This window comes from Tiliqua scincoides, chromosome 2 (genome assembly GCF_035046505.1).
Source record: "Tiliqua scincoides isolate rTilSci1 chromosome 2, rTilSci1.hap2, whole genome shotgun sequence".
NCBI classification, from domain to species: domain Eukaryota; kingdom Metazoa; phylum Chordata; class Lepidosauria; order Squamata; family Scincidae; genus Tiliqua; species Tiliqua scincoides.
In genome coordinates this window covers 1,077,122-1,090,905 of record NC_089822.1, presented here as the reverse complement: position 1 = coordinate 1,090,905, position 13,784 = coordinate 1,077,122, and the positions used below count along the sequence as shown (strand labels likewise).

Genomic DNA, 13,784 nt, shown 5'->3' with positions numbered 1-13,784 from the left:
TTTGTTCTTGGCTTGGAGGAGAACCAGGGCAGATGAAGGGAGGCTTCCCACGCCGGCTGCGCAAACAGTCAACACTGAAAGAGGGGCTCGGATGGAAGCGGAAAACTAAACGCTGTTAAAAACCATCAGTATTCCCCATGGCAGTTCCTTGCCTCCTGTCCCACCACAGTTGAGGTCATTTTGCATCATTTGATAAAGAAGGGGGTAAAAACAGTCCAAGACTGCCCATGTTCTTGAGCAGGAGTGCACGAACTTTTTGGCAGGGGGGCCGCACCGTCTCTCTGACCCTGTGTCGGGGGCCAGAAAAAAAAAAAAAAGAATTAATTTGCATTTCAAATTTGAATAAGTTTACATAAATGAACATATTAGAGAAAGAAAATGAATGAATGAATTCAAACCAGTTCATAAACACATTCACACACACAAAGGGAGGGCATCTTCCAGACTTTCACACACACACACACACACCTGCTCACCTGCTCCCTCCTCCTCCCTTCCTCGCTCCGGCAGCATGTGTTGCTGCCTGGCCACCCGCCTACCCACCCGCTCGGCTGCCTGCCCACTCAACTGTCCTCCCCCCCTCCTTCATGCGGCATGTGCTGCCTGGCCACCCACCCACGTGCCTGTTCAGCTGCCTGCCTGCCCACCCAGCCACCCTCCCTCACTCACTCACTAGGGCAGCCTGTGCCACTGCCCGCCTGCTCTCCCTCGCATGGGCTCTCTCCTGTGCTTTCCCCAATCTTCCCCCTCTGTCTCCATAAGTGTGCTGCCCGTGGGAAAGACGTGCCCAGCACACATGTACCCACCTGCAAGTCTCATGTTACCTTCCCACTATAAAAGGTCCTGCATACACGCTGGGCTCATCTTTCCTTCACTGCAGGTGCGAAGCTCAAGGCAGCGAGGGAAAGCCAGACCTGGAGCTTGCGTGTCAGGCCAGTGAGGGCTGCGATGAGGGCCAAGTGCCCATTGGAGATGGGGGCCCCCCTGGGGGCCAGATGGGGAGCCCCCGCAGGCCGCAAGTGGCCTGCGGGCCTGGGTTTGAGCATCCCTGTTCTTGAGATATTTCCTGCTTAGAAACCTTCACAAACCTTCAGTCTGAGCCATCTTGCGGTAAGCAGCCTTTAAGAAGGAGATAGGAGGGCACACTTGCCACAATTTGCATGAGCACCAAAAGCCTGCCAAAGGTGGTCGTGGGTGCAAAGTTTCTGTGAATTGCAGCTTGCATTTTAAAAGTTTCTAGCCCTTATGGATGCACAGACAAGCTTGGCAGTCTGCCAGAAGACAGAGGGAAGGCTGAACAAGATTCCCCGTGCTTGAGGGAGTGGATGACCTGCAGCAATTTGCGAAATCTTCCCCTCCTGACCACTAGAAGCAGAACAGATAATATGAGTTAATACAAAGTGGCAGAAATGCTGCCCAGTCCTACTCCCCATTGTCAGAGCACGCACTGCAGCTAATAGTTCTGGGTCATCAGAAGACCTTCCAAAGACCAATGTGCACTAAAACTGAGTGGGACGAAGTTAGAACAGACAAAAGAAAATATTTCTTTACCCAGCATGTAATTAGTCTATGGAACTCCTTGCCATAGGACGTGGTGATGGTGTATAGCCTAGATGCCTTTAAAAGGGGATTAGACAGACTAATGGAGGAGGTGCCTATCACAGGTTACAAGCCTTGATGGGTATGTGCAACCTCCTGGTCCTAGAAGTAGGCCATACCTGCATGCCAAATGCAGTGGTGCCACAGATGCCACAGGACGCAGGTGTCTTGTACACTTGTGCGCTCCCTGAGACATCTGCTGGGCCACTGTGAGACACACAAAGGTGGACTAGGTGGGCACTTGGCCTGACCCAGCAGGGCTCTTCTTGTGCTCTTAGGTAAGTGAAAAATATTTTCTACTGACTTCTCCCCAGGCCTCCTGCTGGCCTATGGGTCTCCTCAAGCCCAGGCCAGCAATATAGCTGGTGTAAGCTTGAGGAGAGAAACGGGGCAGTGTAGGTTAGAAAAGATGGGACTGGATCCTGGCACACACTGGTACCGCTGAGATCCATCCCCTCCCTCCCCTGCCTATGACATGCCCTTGCGGCCAACATATTTGTGCCAGCAGAGCCACTGCTGCAATGCAGTCGCTCTTGTCATGTGCAGCAGTGGCCTTGAAGCATGTAGCAATGACTGGCCTTTGTGCTGCCATTAAGGATTTTACACTTTACATAACAGGATTGGGGCTTTAATCACACTTGACCAACAGACTGAGGCAAAGAGGCAAAGAAGGAAGGCCCATAGCCAGGGAGACAGACCAGGGACAGACTGCACTTGCTCCCGGTGTGGAAGGGATTGTCACTCCCGGATTGGCCTTTTCAGCCACACTAGACGCTGTGCCAGAACCACCTTTCAGAGCGCGATACCAGAGTCTCTCGAGACTGAAGGTTGCCAACAGAGCAGTAGGAGGGAAATGTGCAGATGGACAGCATGTGTGGAGTTCACAGAGATTAGCTTTTCTTGGTGATGACTTTCAGTCAGACAGTCCTGGGTGACCACAGTGGGGTCCTCCTCCTTCTCCCCATCAGCTTGGTCTTGGCCAATGGGAGCCAGAGTGAAGGGGGTGTTTTCCTCAATCTTTATTGGAGTTCAATCAAAAAAGGGGGCAGGGCATGTAGGAAAGAGGTGGGCTGTCCTCGTGTGCCCTGGGCTCCTTCCCCTCATGTCACCTCCCCCATGTGATGCCCTGCTTGCCTTCTTGCTCCTCAGCTCCCCCAGGCCTTCAAAGGGAGGCCCTTGGGGGTGGGCAGGAGAGAGTTCACAGTGCCCAACCCAGCCCACCTTCCAGCTCAGCAGGAGGCCGGGATCCCTGCAGGCAGAACCCTCCTAGCCCCATGGAGAAGCCAGTCCCCAGCCCACCTGCAGGTTCTGAAGCTGATTGTGGGTGGCCCCTCACCTTGGCCTTGCCATGAGCTGGCTGACACCCCCGCCCCCCGCTTGTCCTTTCTTGGTTGCTCTCCTTCCCAGAGCCCCCAGCCTTGGCCACCTGGGCCCTTTTCTTCTCCCTGCTTCCTTTGTTTTCTGTTTCCTTCATTTTTCTCTCCTCTTCCAGCTCCTTCTGTCCACCTTCCCTCTGCTCCACCACCCCTTTCTGTCCTGGCTCAGCCTCCTGTAAGGCTGATTCCAATAATCGAGCCCCTCCCAAGGTCAACGTGCAGCAGCTGGAGCTTCCCCAGCCTCCAACGGGTCCTGCATATTGACCAGTGCCTGGCAGTGACGTCATTGCCATATCCACGCAGCCAATGGGTGAGCTGCAGGCACTGGTTCCATTCACCCCAGTCTTTTGGCAACATCTCTGAGGCCTTTCCTGGAGTTCTGCTTGGTTCAGCCACTTTCAAAGCCTCACCTCCTGTCTTGGCTTCACCTGCTTTCTTGGCCTTTGCTCAACTCTGGTTCGCCTGCCCTGAGCTGCCCCAAGCAATGTTTGCTGCTAAATCAGCTCTCCAGGAAAGCCTCCTCTCCTGCAGACTGGCTTGTACTTCCTTGGAGATGGTGACTACTAGTGAATGTTGCTTGGGAAACCTCAAGGCAGGTGAATCAGAAAGCCTTGGCACTGGGGGTGAGTGGGGATTAGCACCCTGTCCTCCCCCACCTGTTCTCATAGGCACCTACGGCCTGGGGTGTAGGGCAAGCCCTGTCTACATTCATGTTTCTTTTCTTTGAGCATCTTGACAGGCCCTCTTGGAGAGCCAGTGTGAAAAGTGAATGTCCTCCCTCGGAGAATTTTGCAACCGTGCGCTGAGCCAGGCAAGCCGAAGCTTTCCTGTGACAGGTCCCTGTTCCAAGTCCATGGGGAAGAGTCGGCTTAGTGTAAAGTGGACACGTGGGTTCGCACCAGTTCTGCTTTGCACAAACAGCCCAGGGAGGTCTTGGCTGCTTTGTGAGGAGCAGAGGGTGTGTCTGAGCCGCACAGAGTCACAATGCTGGATGCGGAGTGGCTTTTTAACAGCCATAATGGATAAAGCAGCCTTGACAGATGGTGTTTGCATTCGTAGTGCACAGGAGAGAAAACAACAACTGTGCCAGCAGGAGGGGAGCCCACACTTCATCCCTCCTTTTTCTGATGGGAGCCCTGGGCAAATTGTGGAAAGTGAACACACACCATTAAAAATGTAACATCCTGACAGTGCTAATTATTCTGCATATCAAAAGCCATGCGGGGCAGGCACAGAGCCTGATGATGAGGGAGGCATCTGGGGGTGGCTTGGAGTTTATTGCTTTCCATTCGGCAGGATGGATGTTCTCTGAGAAGCCCTGGAGCCCAAATCCCCAAGGAAGGCCTCTGAGCAGAGCTACCGGGGGGGGGGGGGGGATGCAAAGAAGACAATTGCAAGGGGACCTGCAGTGCAGAAGCCCCTTTGCTAGACCACCAGCACCCTGTGCAACTGAGAGGTCTGTGAGAGTTAACCTGTGGGAGGAGGCTTGGAGGGCCACCCACCCCAGGTGGTCTCAACAGGGTGACTGGCACGTAAGAAGAGCCCTGCTGGATCAGGCCAAAGGCCCATCTAGTCCAGCTTCGTGTAGCTCATAGTAGCCCACCAGATGCCTCAGGGAGCACACAAGACAACCTGCATCTTGGTGCCCTCCCTTGCACCTGGCATTCTGAGGTAATGCCAGACTGGAAGTCAGGCAGAGACAGCAAAAATCCCACCGAAAGTCACAACCCCCACAATAGACAGGCTGAACCTGACTAGCAGCTCATTGGTCACATCCTGCCCCACAGCTCAGTGGCAGATCCCCTGTTTTGCATGCAGTATGTCATAAGGACACCTGAAGAGCCCTGCTGGATCAGGCCAATGGCCCCTCTGGTCCAGCTTCCTGCATCTCACAGTGGCCCACCAAATGCTCCAGGGAGCAGACAAGATCCCAACTTTCTGCTGCCACTCCCTGGCACCTGGCCTTCTGAGGTAGCCTATCTCTAAAACCAGGAGGTTGCACATGCCCATGATGGCTTGTAACCTCTAGTGGACTTTTCTTCCATCAATATGTCGAACCCCCTTTTAAAGGCATCTAGTCCAGGTACCATCACAACAGGATCTGTTTCCAGCAGAAGAATCTCGGGCAGCAGAACTGGGAAAAGAATCTGCTGCCCAGCCTGAGCTGGCAATAGGGAGTCACCAAGACCAGTGCTCAGGCTCAGAAGGACGAAGCTCTGTGCATTCCATGCACAGAGCTCAGTGGCATGCACAGGCCCTCGCTCCAACCTCCAGAGGAAAAGCCCCCCCCTCCACCAGCCAGCTGACAGCACAGAGCTGCAAAGTGGGTCACTTGGTCTAGGGCAGTCGCTATCTCTTGGTCTCTTCCTTCACCCCTGCCATATAGCTGTCTGTGTTTGCCAGCACCGGTAAGGGGTGGTGGAGGGAGCACAGTGTTCTTTCAAGTGCCAGGCAAGATTCCCTTTGCCTGCTGAGGGCCAGGCTCAAGCCTCTCTCTGCCCAACGTCTGGGAGAGCTGCAGTCCTGAGCTACAGGGTCCCCTGGCCCAATTCAGGAGCAGGTGGTGTCGTGCTTCCAGCTTCCCTGCTCTGCACCAGATTCCCTGGTGCAGTTTGCCAGTGCCCTGTTCCTTCAGGGTGGTATAAACTGAAATTAGAATCTTTCTTTCTTCCATTGTGGCTCATGGATGGTCACCAAATGCTCAGTCCAGATCCTGGGTCAGCCACCCTGGTTCTCGTGGAAAATGCCAGGGCACGTTTCAGTGCCTGCAGGGCCCGGGCATCCTGGACACCTGGCCACAGAGGCGCATCTCAAGGCAAGAAGATGCCTCCACCTTCTCCTTGGCATGCCCCTGCTCAGCCAGCGCAGGAATGTCCCCCGCCTCCCCACCAGAATCCATCCCAGCTCCATCCTCGCTTCCAGAGCGGAGTCGTTTAGGCTCTCCTTCACCCTTGTCCCCGCCTTTGGAGTGCAGTCTTGCTGTTGGTCCCCTTTAATCCATGGGGGAAGGTGCTTGTGCTGCAGAAAAGGGGGGAGGGAGATCTCCTTTGTGGACATGGGGAAGGGATGAACTGCCCCCTTCCTGTGTCCCTGGTCCCAATTGAGATTCTTCCCCCCCTTCCCCCGGTGGTTTTCAAGGAGGAAAATGGTACTTTTGGTTGGAAGCGCATTCTGTGGCCTGACCCTCATGTCTACCATATTGCATTGCGGGGGGAACTACATGACCCAGAAGAGCCATTGGTTGCTTTTTTTCCTCAGGCGGACAGGCAGCAATGGTCAATCTCCGCCATTTTTGAATTGCCACTTAGCTTCACCTTATCTCTGGGTCCCGCCCTGTCCTGTCCTGTCCCCCCCATTTTTCAAGTGTTGGGCATCTTGTGACATCACCAGGCCCTGTTTCCGAAATCTATAAAGTTTTTTTATACAGCTTATCTGACCAGGGCCGGCTCAAGGCCTCCTGGTGCCTGAAGCAGTGTGCCGATGCTGCCCCCTTACCTAGTGCTGTGCTGGTCTCTGCCTCTAGCCCGTCACTCCCCTCCCCTCCACTTCACTCTTCTGCTCTGTCCCCTTTTCCAGTCCAGGGAGTGGATTAGGAGAAGCACGCAGGAGGACAGAGGTTGGTGCCCTTTGCCACCCTGCTGCCTGAGGCGATGGCTTTAGTTGGCCCCATGGAATCTGACAAACCAGTGCATTACACTTTGATTTGTATCATAGACTCATAGAGTTGGAAGGGACCCACAAGGTCATCTAGTCCAACTCCCCACCTGTAGCAGGAAATCCTCCTAGTTCAGGAATGTCAAACTCGTTTCATATAGAGGGCCGAAGTGGGCATTCATGCTGCCTGCTGAGGGCTGAAAGTGACATCGTTAAGCAAAATGTGACACGATTAAGCAGATGATGGCCAGAAATAAGTACTTTGTTCTCACCTAGAAACTCATGAGCTGCAAATGACAGAAGAGAAAATGTGCAAATCTTGTTCACATTTTCAAGACATAAGAGAGCCCAAATATCAAGCTGGGAGAGCCCAATTATAATGAAGGGGGCAGACACATGGCTTCCAGGGGCTGCATTTGGCCCGTGGGCCTTACGTTTGACACCCCTATCCTAGAACATCTCCAGCAGGTGCCTGTCCAGCCTCTGCTTGAAGATCTCCAGTGAGAGAGTCCACCACCTCCCTCGGCAATCTGCCCCACTGCCGAACCACCCTGGCCATCTAGAATTTCTTCCTGACTTCCAACCAGAAGATTGTCCTTCTGGAAATGGTCATCTTGTCCTGCTCCACACCAGCTTTTGTGCACGTCCTATTCAGATGTGATGGTAGACTTAGGATGTTTAGTTGTACTTGACTTTTTTTTAAAATGCTGAATTTACCCAATGACAATACTGATGCTTTAATGCAGTGTGTACAAAGGGGAGGCTGCATTATGCATCTGCTTGTGACGTTTCCTTGAGGTCATGAAATAGTTGGGCAAAATCAGGAGGAATTAGGAGACATTCCTCCAGCATTCTGGGCCACAAGATCCCTGAGAAACATCGCTTCCTAGGCCCCCTGCATCCTTGTAGTTGTCATGTTGTGTTTGAGTCTTGCTGTGTTCCTGCCAACAGTGCAGATTCTCAGCTTTGAGAGGCAGAGAAATCTTCTCTCACCAAGACTTTTTCTCTCCTCTCCGATGTCCTGTTTTATGAACAGTAAAGCCGGACCCTCCGGAGAACGTGGTGGCAAAGCCAATCCCCAACAATGCCCGAAGACTGCTGGTGACGTGGCAGAACCCTTCCTCGTGGCCTGATCCGGAGTCCTTCCCCCTCAAGTTCTTCCTGAGGTACCGGCCACTCATCATAGACCAATGGCAGCATGTGAGTGACAACCTCCATTTTGGGGAAACTGGGAATGTGCAGTGAAGCCTGGGCCTGTCAGGCTTGTTGGTTTCCCTGAGCATTTGAGCAAATGAGTCCTTTTGAATGTAGAACCCATTTGGCATGCCTTGCCCAAGTAACCAGTGTCCAAATAGGCCAACATGAAAGTGGCACACTTGGGGTATGGCAGACAGAGACGTTCTTCTCAGCAGTGAAAAGGGCAAGAGAAGGAGGCTCTTTCTAGATGCTGTGAGTGTTTGGGAGGGGCTGGCAGAGATGCCTTGGCAATCTCTGCCCCGACAGGGTTGCATACGTCCATTGGACCATCTGAACAGAGAGCTCCCTTGTGCACATAGCTCTAGCCACGCAGTCAGAAACACTGCAGAAGTCTGGCTAGAGCCCTCCACACGTACAGCTGCACGTGCTGGTCTCTCCTTGGCATTCTCATGAATATGTGTAGGTTGGAGTATGGTCTACTGCTACTGCCCCCCCCCCACTTTCCTGCTATATGCACATGACACCTGAGAAGAAGTGCAAGTGAAAAGGGTTCTCAAAGGGATGTGCATCTGGTGCACCCTCCTGTGGACCGGGTAGCTCCTCTGCGCATCACGTGAGGAAAGCCTACTGATCCTACAGCCACTGCACAACACCATCTCAGAGTGCGTGTGGTGGGGAAGACCAGTCCTTTGGAGTCTCTCTCTTCTCTAACATGAAACTGAGTAAACTGTTGTACTTTTCTCTCCCAGAAGGAACCCCAGGAATTACTGGGGGGAGGGAGATATCTTTTGAGAATTCACTGCACCCTTACACACCTCCAGCACTAAGTTTGGGGCAGGGGGGTTCCTTGGCAGTGAATCAAGACTCAAATCATTTGTAGTGTCGTTTGTAGTGTTGATGGTGTCCTTGGAGTGCTACTGGCACATGTTAGAGAGCCAACATGTTAGAAGGGGGTTCTTTTGTGGCTCCCTCAACTTCAGACTGCAGAGCAAAAGAACATCAGGCACGGCCACCACCACCTCTCCCCCATTCTACCTCCTCCCCCAACTCTCTATGACCTCCCATTTTGCCTTCAGAGATGTGCTCCTGGCACCAGCTCCTCGCTGTAGTCTAAAACTGGGGCTGTTTTCCATACATATGTTCAGCATAAAACTTGCCTGGCAAGATGTAAAAGGTGTTTAAAGAATAAATGTCACAGCATTTCTGCACACCCTGGTGCAGCAGATTAGGAGCAGCAGATAAACCATCTTCTGTCATAACACTCTGTCCTGTCAGGGACATGGAAATTGCTTTGCTGTTATCGTATTTCTACTTGAATATTGCTTTTGTGGTGGGGGGTGAAGAGAGAAATGGACACTTTTGGCAGCCGTGAGGGAACGAATTGCAGGACAAGGACGGCAGGAGGCAGGTCCAAAGAGTGACCTGATGCGCTCCAAGGGGATGCCCTCCCTCACTGTCCCCCTCTTCCCTCCCCCGGAAGCTTATGGGAATGCCAGATTTAGAGAGAGTAGCCCCATTCCAGGGGCATAACATGCTCTGTGGTATACACAGGACTTTGGTACATTTCATTTCAGTAGAGGGCGCTGCTCCAGGTGCACAAAGGAAAATGCCACCATGTGGAACAGTGTGAGTGTGTGTGTGGGGGGGGGGGTGTGCTTTTTAGAGCCCCTGCTGGTTTTTGGCCATACCTTTAGATAAAATAGAGATATTTCAAAGTGGTTTCACTGCATTCTGCTGTAAATTATGCATCAAATGGTATATAGTATGATGGTGTAATTCCTGCAAACCACAATTTTAGCAATTTTGGTTTCTAGTGGTGTAACCCACCCCCTTGCCAAGGGTATCACCTTACTAGCACCTTACTGGCTCCATGCTATCATTGGTCTGTTTTGAATTAAAGAAATGTACTTTTTATTACATAAGACAGTTGCATTTTTGTTTTCTGGGTTTTTTGGCCATAATTTTTGATAGAATGGAGATGTGTCACTCCAGTTTTTTTCATTGCATTCTGCTGTAAATTACACATCGAATGATATATAACATGATGGTATTATTCCTACAAACCGTGATTTCAGCACGTGACACCCCCCCCCAGTGTGCGTCACCCTCCGTACGCATCACCGGTGAGGGCTGCACCCCTCACACCCCACTAGTGACACTACTGCCACAGGAGGTGGTTGGCAGGAGAGCCACAACACACAAGAGGAGGGATTTCTTCACACAGCACATCATTGTGGAATTCGTTGACAGAAGTCTTGGTGATGCCCACTGGCTTAGATGGCTTTTAAAGGGGAGTAGATAAATTCACAAGTTCCTCATGGCCACAAGTCTGGATGGCTATGCCCTGCCCCCCCCCCATTCAGTTCTGAGTACCAGCAGCAAGAGAGCGATGGCAGGAGAGAGGAGTCTTGCTTGTGGCTGCTGGATGAACAGCATGAGCCCTGGACCTGATCCAGCAAGTGTTCCTTATGCTTTATTTTTTAAAAAGGAATTTCTCATCCTCATGAGTCTGGAGATAACTACTGGAAATCAGAACTGAAACTTGGAAAAGCAGTTCTCAAGAGCACGTCAAAATTCTCCTATCAGCAACGGGGTTTTTAAAACCTTTTTCTTAAAACAGTTCCAGTTATGGAGACAGCTGGATTGAGGGTCTCACAAGCCGTTTCACATTATTGCCATAAATTCCAATTCGCAGGATTTATCTCATTAAGCATTTTCCTGCAAATCAGTTCTTAAAATGCCAGATTTCAGATTTGAACCTTTCACTGAAATGTTCGTTTTGGGCAGAATTCGTTTTGTTTGGGAGTATTTCCGTGCCTTTGCTTTACTCCCATTTCTTCTGGTGTTCCTTTTGCCTTCCACCGACACTCCCTGCACACAGTTAAGAAGCGGAACCCTCGACATGGTAACTTGTGCAAATGCATCACATTCTTCAGCCTCACTCTTCCCTCTTTCACTTTCAGGTTTTTTTTTTCCTGGCTGCAGGATGCACCCAGGGCTGGTCTCACCTTGTGCCTGGCTAGCAGCTTCATTTGACAAGAAGGGTAGGAGGGAGGGTCAGCAGGGCACAGCGCGGGGGGGGGGGGGGGAATTATCTGAGAAGGGAAGTTGCACAGCTCAGTCTGTAGGAAAGATGATGACGAGGCAGCAGACATGGCAGTTTGGAGATGGAGGTCAGAGGACTACAGATGGGAGCAGAGGCAGCTGAGTTTGATTTAAATATTGCTAATCATCTGCTCACAATTTTTCATACTTTGCAATGTGTGAGTAGAATAGGACTTGAGCCACTGAAGAGCTCTTCTTGTGTCTTATGTCAAGGTCTTGCTTTACCTTCCTTTCCAATGGCGAATTCAAGGCTGCCTCTGCAGAGGAGAGCAGTGCAGTTTCTGTAAGAATTCACCAACCTGCCAGGGTCTCAGATGCAGCGGGAAACAGAGGTGGTGACTTCCAGGCTCTGGGGTATCCCAGGCATGCAAAGCCTCACTTCTGAGGATGTCCCACAGTGGCATAAAAATACTTGCTGCAGCCCCCCCCCCCAATCCAGGCTGCTCATCTTTGTGGCAGGACAGGATGGAGGAGTTCTGTGCTTTGGAGACCAGTGGCACTAGTCCTGACAGCTGTACGCTACCTTCAAGTTCGGATAGCCACAGTCTGCCCCTGAACACCAACTGAAGGGGAGCAAAGGCAGGCAGGGGTGTTGTGGGTTTTCAGGTGCAGCTGGTTGACATAGTGGACATGGTGGAAATGGAAAAGGTGCAAAAGAGAGCGACTAAGATGATTACGGGGCTGGGGCTCCTTCCTTATGAGGAAAGGCTACTGCGTTTGGGCCTCTTCAGCCTAGAAAAGAGGCGCCTGAGGGGGGACGTGATTGAGACATACAAAATCATGCAGGGGATGGACAGAGTAGATAGAGAGATGCTCTTTACAGTCTTGCATAACACCAGAACCAGGGACATCCACTAAAATTGAGTGTTGGGAGGGTTAGGACAGATTAAAAAAAAAAAAAATTCTTTCCTCAGCATGTGGTCAGACTGTGGAACTCCTTGCCGCAGGATGTGGTGCCGGCATCTGGCCTGGACACCTTTAAAAGGGGATTGGACAAGTTTCTGGAGGAAAAATCCATTACGGGGTACAAGCCATGATGTGTATGCGCAACCTCCTGATTTTAGAAATGGGCTATGTCAGAATGCCAGATGCGAGGGAGGGCACCAGGATGAGGTTTCTTGTTATTTGGTGTGCTCCCTGGGGCATTTGGTGGGCCGCTGTGAGATACAGGAAGCTGGACTAGATGGGCCTATGGCCTGATCCAGTGGGGCTGTTCTTATGACCACCAAATGAACTTGCCTTTACCTAATCCAGCAAGGCTGGACTCTCTTAGATGCTGATGTGTGACCATAATGATTGAGGTGGGGGTGTGCAACTCTAGGTAGCAACATTGAGTATTCAGTAGCCAGGGGGCTGGGTCCTCCTTGGGAAGATTGCTGTGGACTTGTGCTCCCATCAGGCCAAGATGTTTAGATTACCTCTGAGCTATACCAGAACACCCCTCCCTCCAAAAAGGGAGAAGCACTCATGGGTCAGATTCAGGGATTAGGAAGAACTTAACATTTGGATGCAAAACTCTATTAATTGTAGGCACAGGCGGTGCTAGAGAGGGAGTTGTGCAGCCCTGTTTTGTCAGAGTAAGCACATCGTGTCCGAAAGAGGTCTCTGGGCACCTGCTGCATCCAAGCCAGTTTGTGCCAGTGTGCTGCAGGACCACTCAGTCTCTGAGGCTCCCTTCTTACAACCTCCGAAATGGCCATGACAACTGAACCCAGGTGTGGGCTGGCCAGCACACGCTTCCTGCGCCTCTCACATGTGGCTGCTTGTTTTATTATTTCCCACTTATCTTAGCTTCCCCTGGGGGCTGGGGATAAGAATAGGCCCTCAGTTTGGCTGTACTTGTCGTAAGAGGCGACTAAACAGCCACTGGGTAGATGGGACTCGTCAGCCTGGGAAGGCAGCTCATCTGAGTGAAGGAAAACTCTGATCCCAAACCTCCACTGCCTTGTGGCTACATCCAGTTATGGAAAAGGCTTCAGGAGTCAACCTCGAGGCAAAATCCGGAGCCGGAGTCCCTGAGGCAGTTCGTGGCTGAACACAGTCACGTTCTGGCAACTCCTGCGAGGCCGCTGGAACCAACTGTATTGGCCTCTGCCTTTCCATTGGACCAATTCAGCGACGTGGAGAGGGGGGATTTGCTGCATGGGTAACAGCCTATCCTCCATACCTACTTTACCCAGGCTTCGCGCACTGGAGAGGACACTCTGTTCCAGAACCACCATTCAGAGCGTGACACCATGGTCTTTCGAGACTGAAGGATGCCAACACAACTTATCTTAGCCAACCCCTTTTCTGCTTTAACTCTTCACCTGTCTACAGCTGGCTGACCTCAACCAGAGCCTTGCAAGGTCCTCCTCTGCCTTGGGCTTGCATGATGTGATTGGATCAGTTTGGGGGAATCCGCCATGCACCTTGGAGGGAGGCTTGTGAGGACAGCCTCTCCTTCGCCTGGTGGCAGCACAGTCAACCTGGCGTAGGGCAGGTCGGCACGAAGGAGGGAGGGAGGAGCAGAGCCTCAATCATCATGGCAGGCCAACCTCTACCCTCGTCGTCGTCCCCCCCGCAAAGCCTCCTGTCCGCAGTTCATGGCTTCAGCTCTTCTTTGTCAGCTCACAGCCAGCTGTTGTCTCCAGCTGTCCACTTTCCTTATGCTAAAGTCTTTGTCCACCTGCTCCCCTATGGCTTCCTGAGGCTGACACTTATTCTCTCAATTATACACATTAAGAGGCTCCTGATTCTTTCCCCCAAATGGCAGAGGGAGTTCCTTTCCTCTTATACTTGTGCCAGCTCTCCTGCTTTGCAGGGGGGGGGGGTCTGCTTCTATGTGCAGTTTTCCTCTCTCTCTTGTTTTAA

At 51.8% G+C, this 13,784-nt stretch overlaps 1 protein-coding gene across 1 annotated transcript in view; it reads left to right on the top strand.

Moving 5' to 3' along the window:
• CNTFR (ciliary neurotrophic factor receptor) overlaps nt 1-13,784 on the top strand; it is a 138,920-nt gene that overhangs the window by 111,491 nt on the left and 13,645 nt on the right. The window contains exon 5 of the mRNA XM_066617325.1: nt 7,666-7,829. Within this exon, the coding sequence (XP_066473422.1) occupies nt 7,666-7,829 (164 nt within the window). The remainder of the gene's footprint in view (nt 1-7,665; nt 7,830-13,784) is intronic.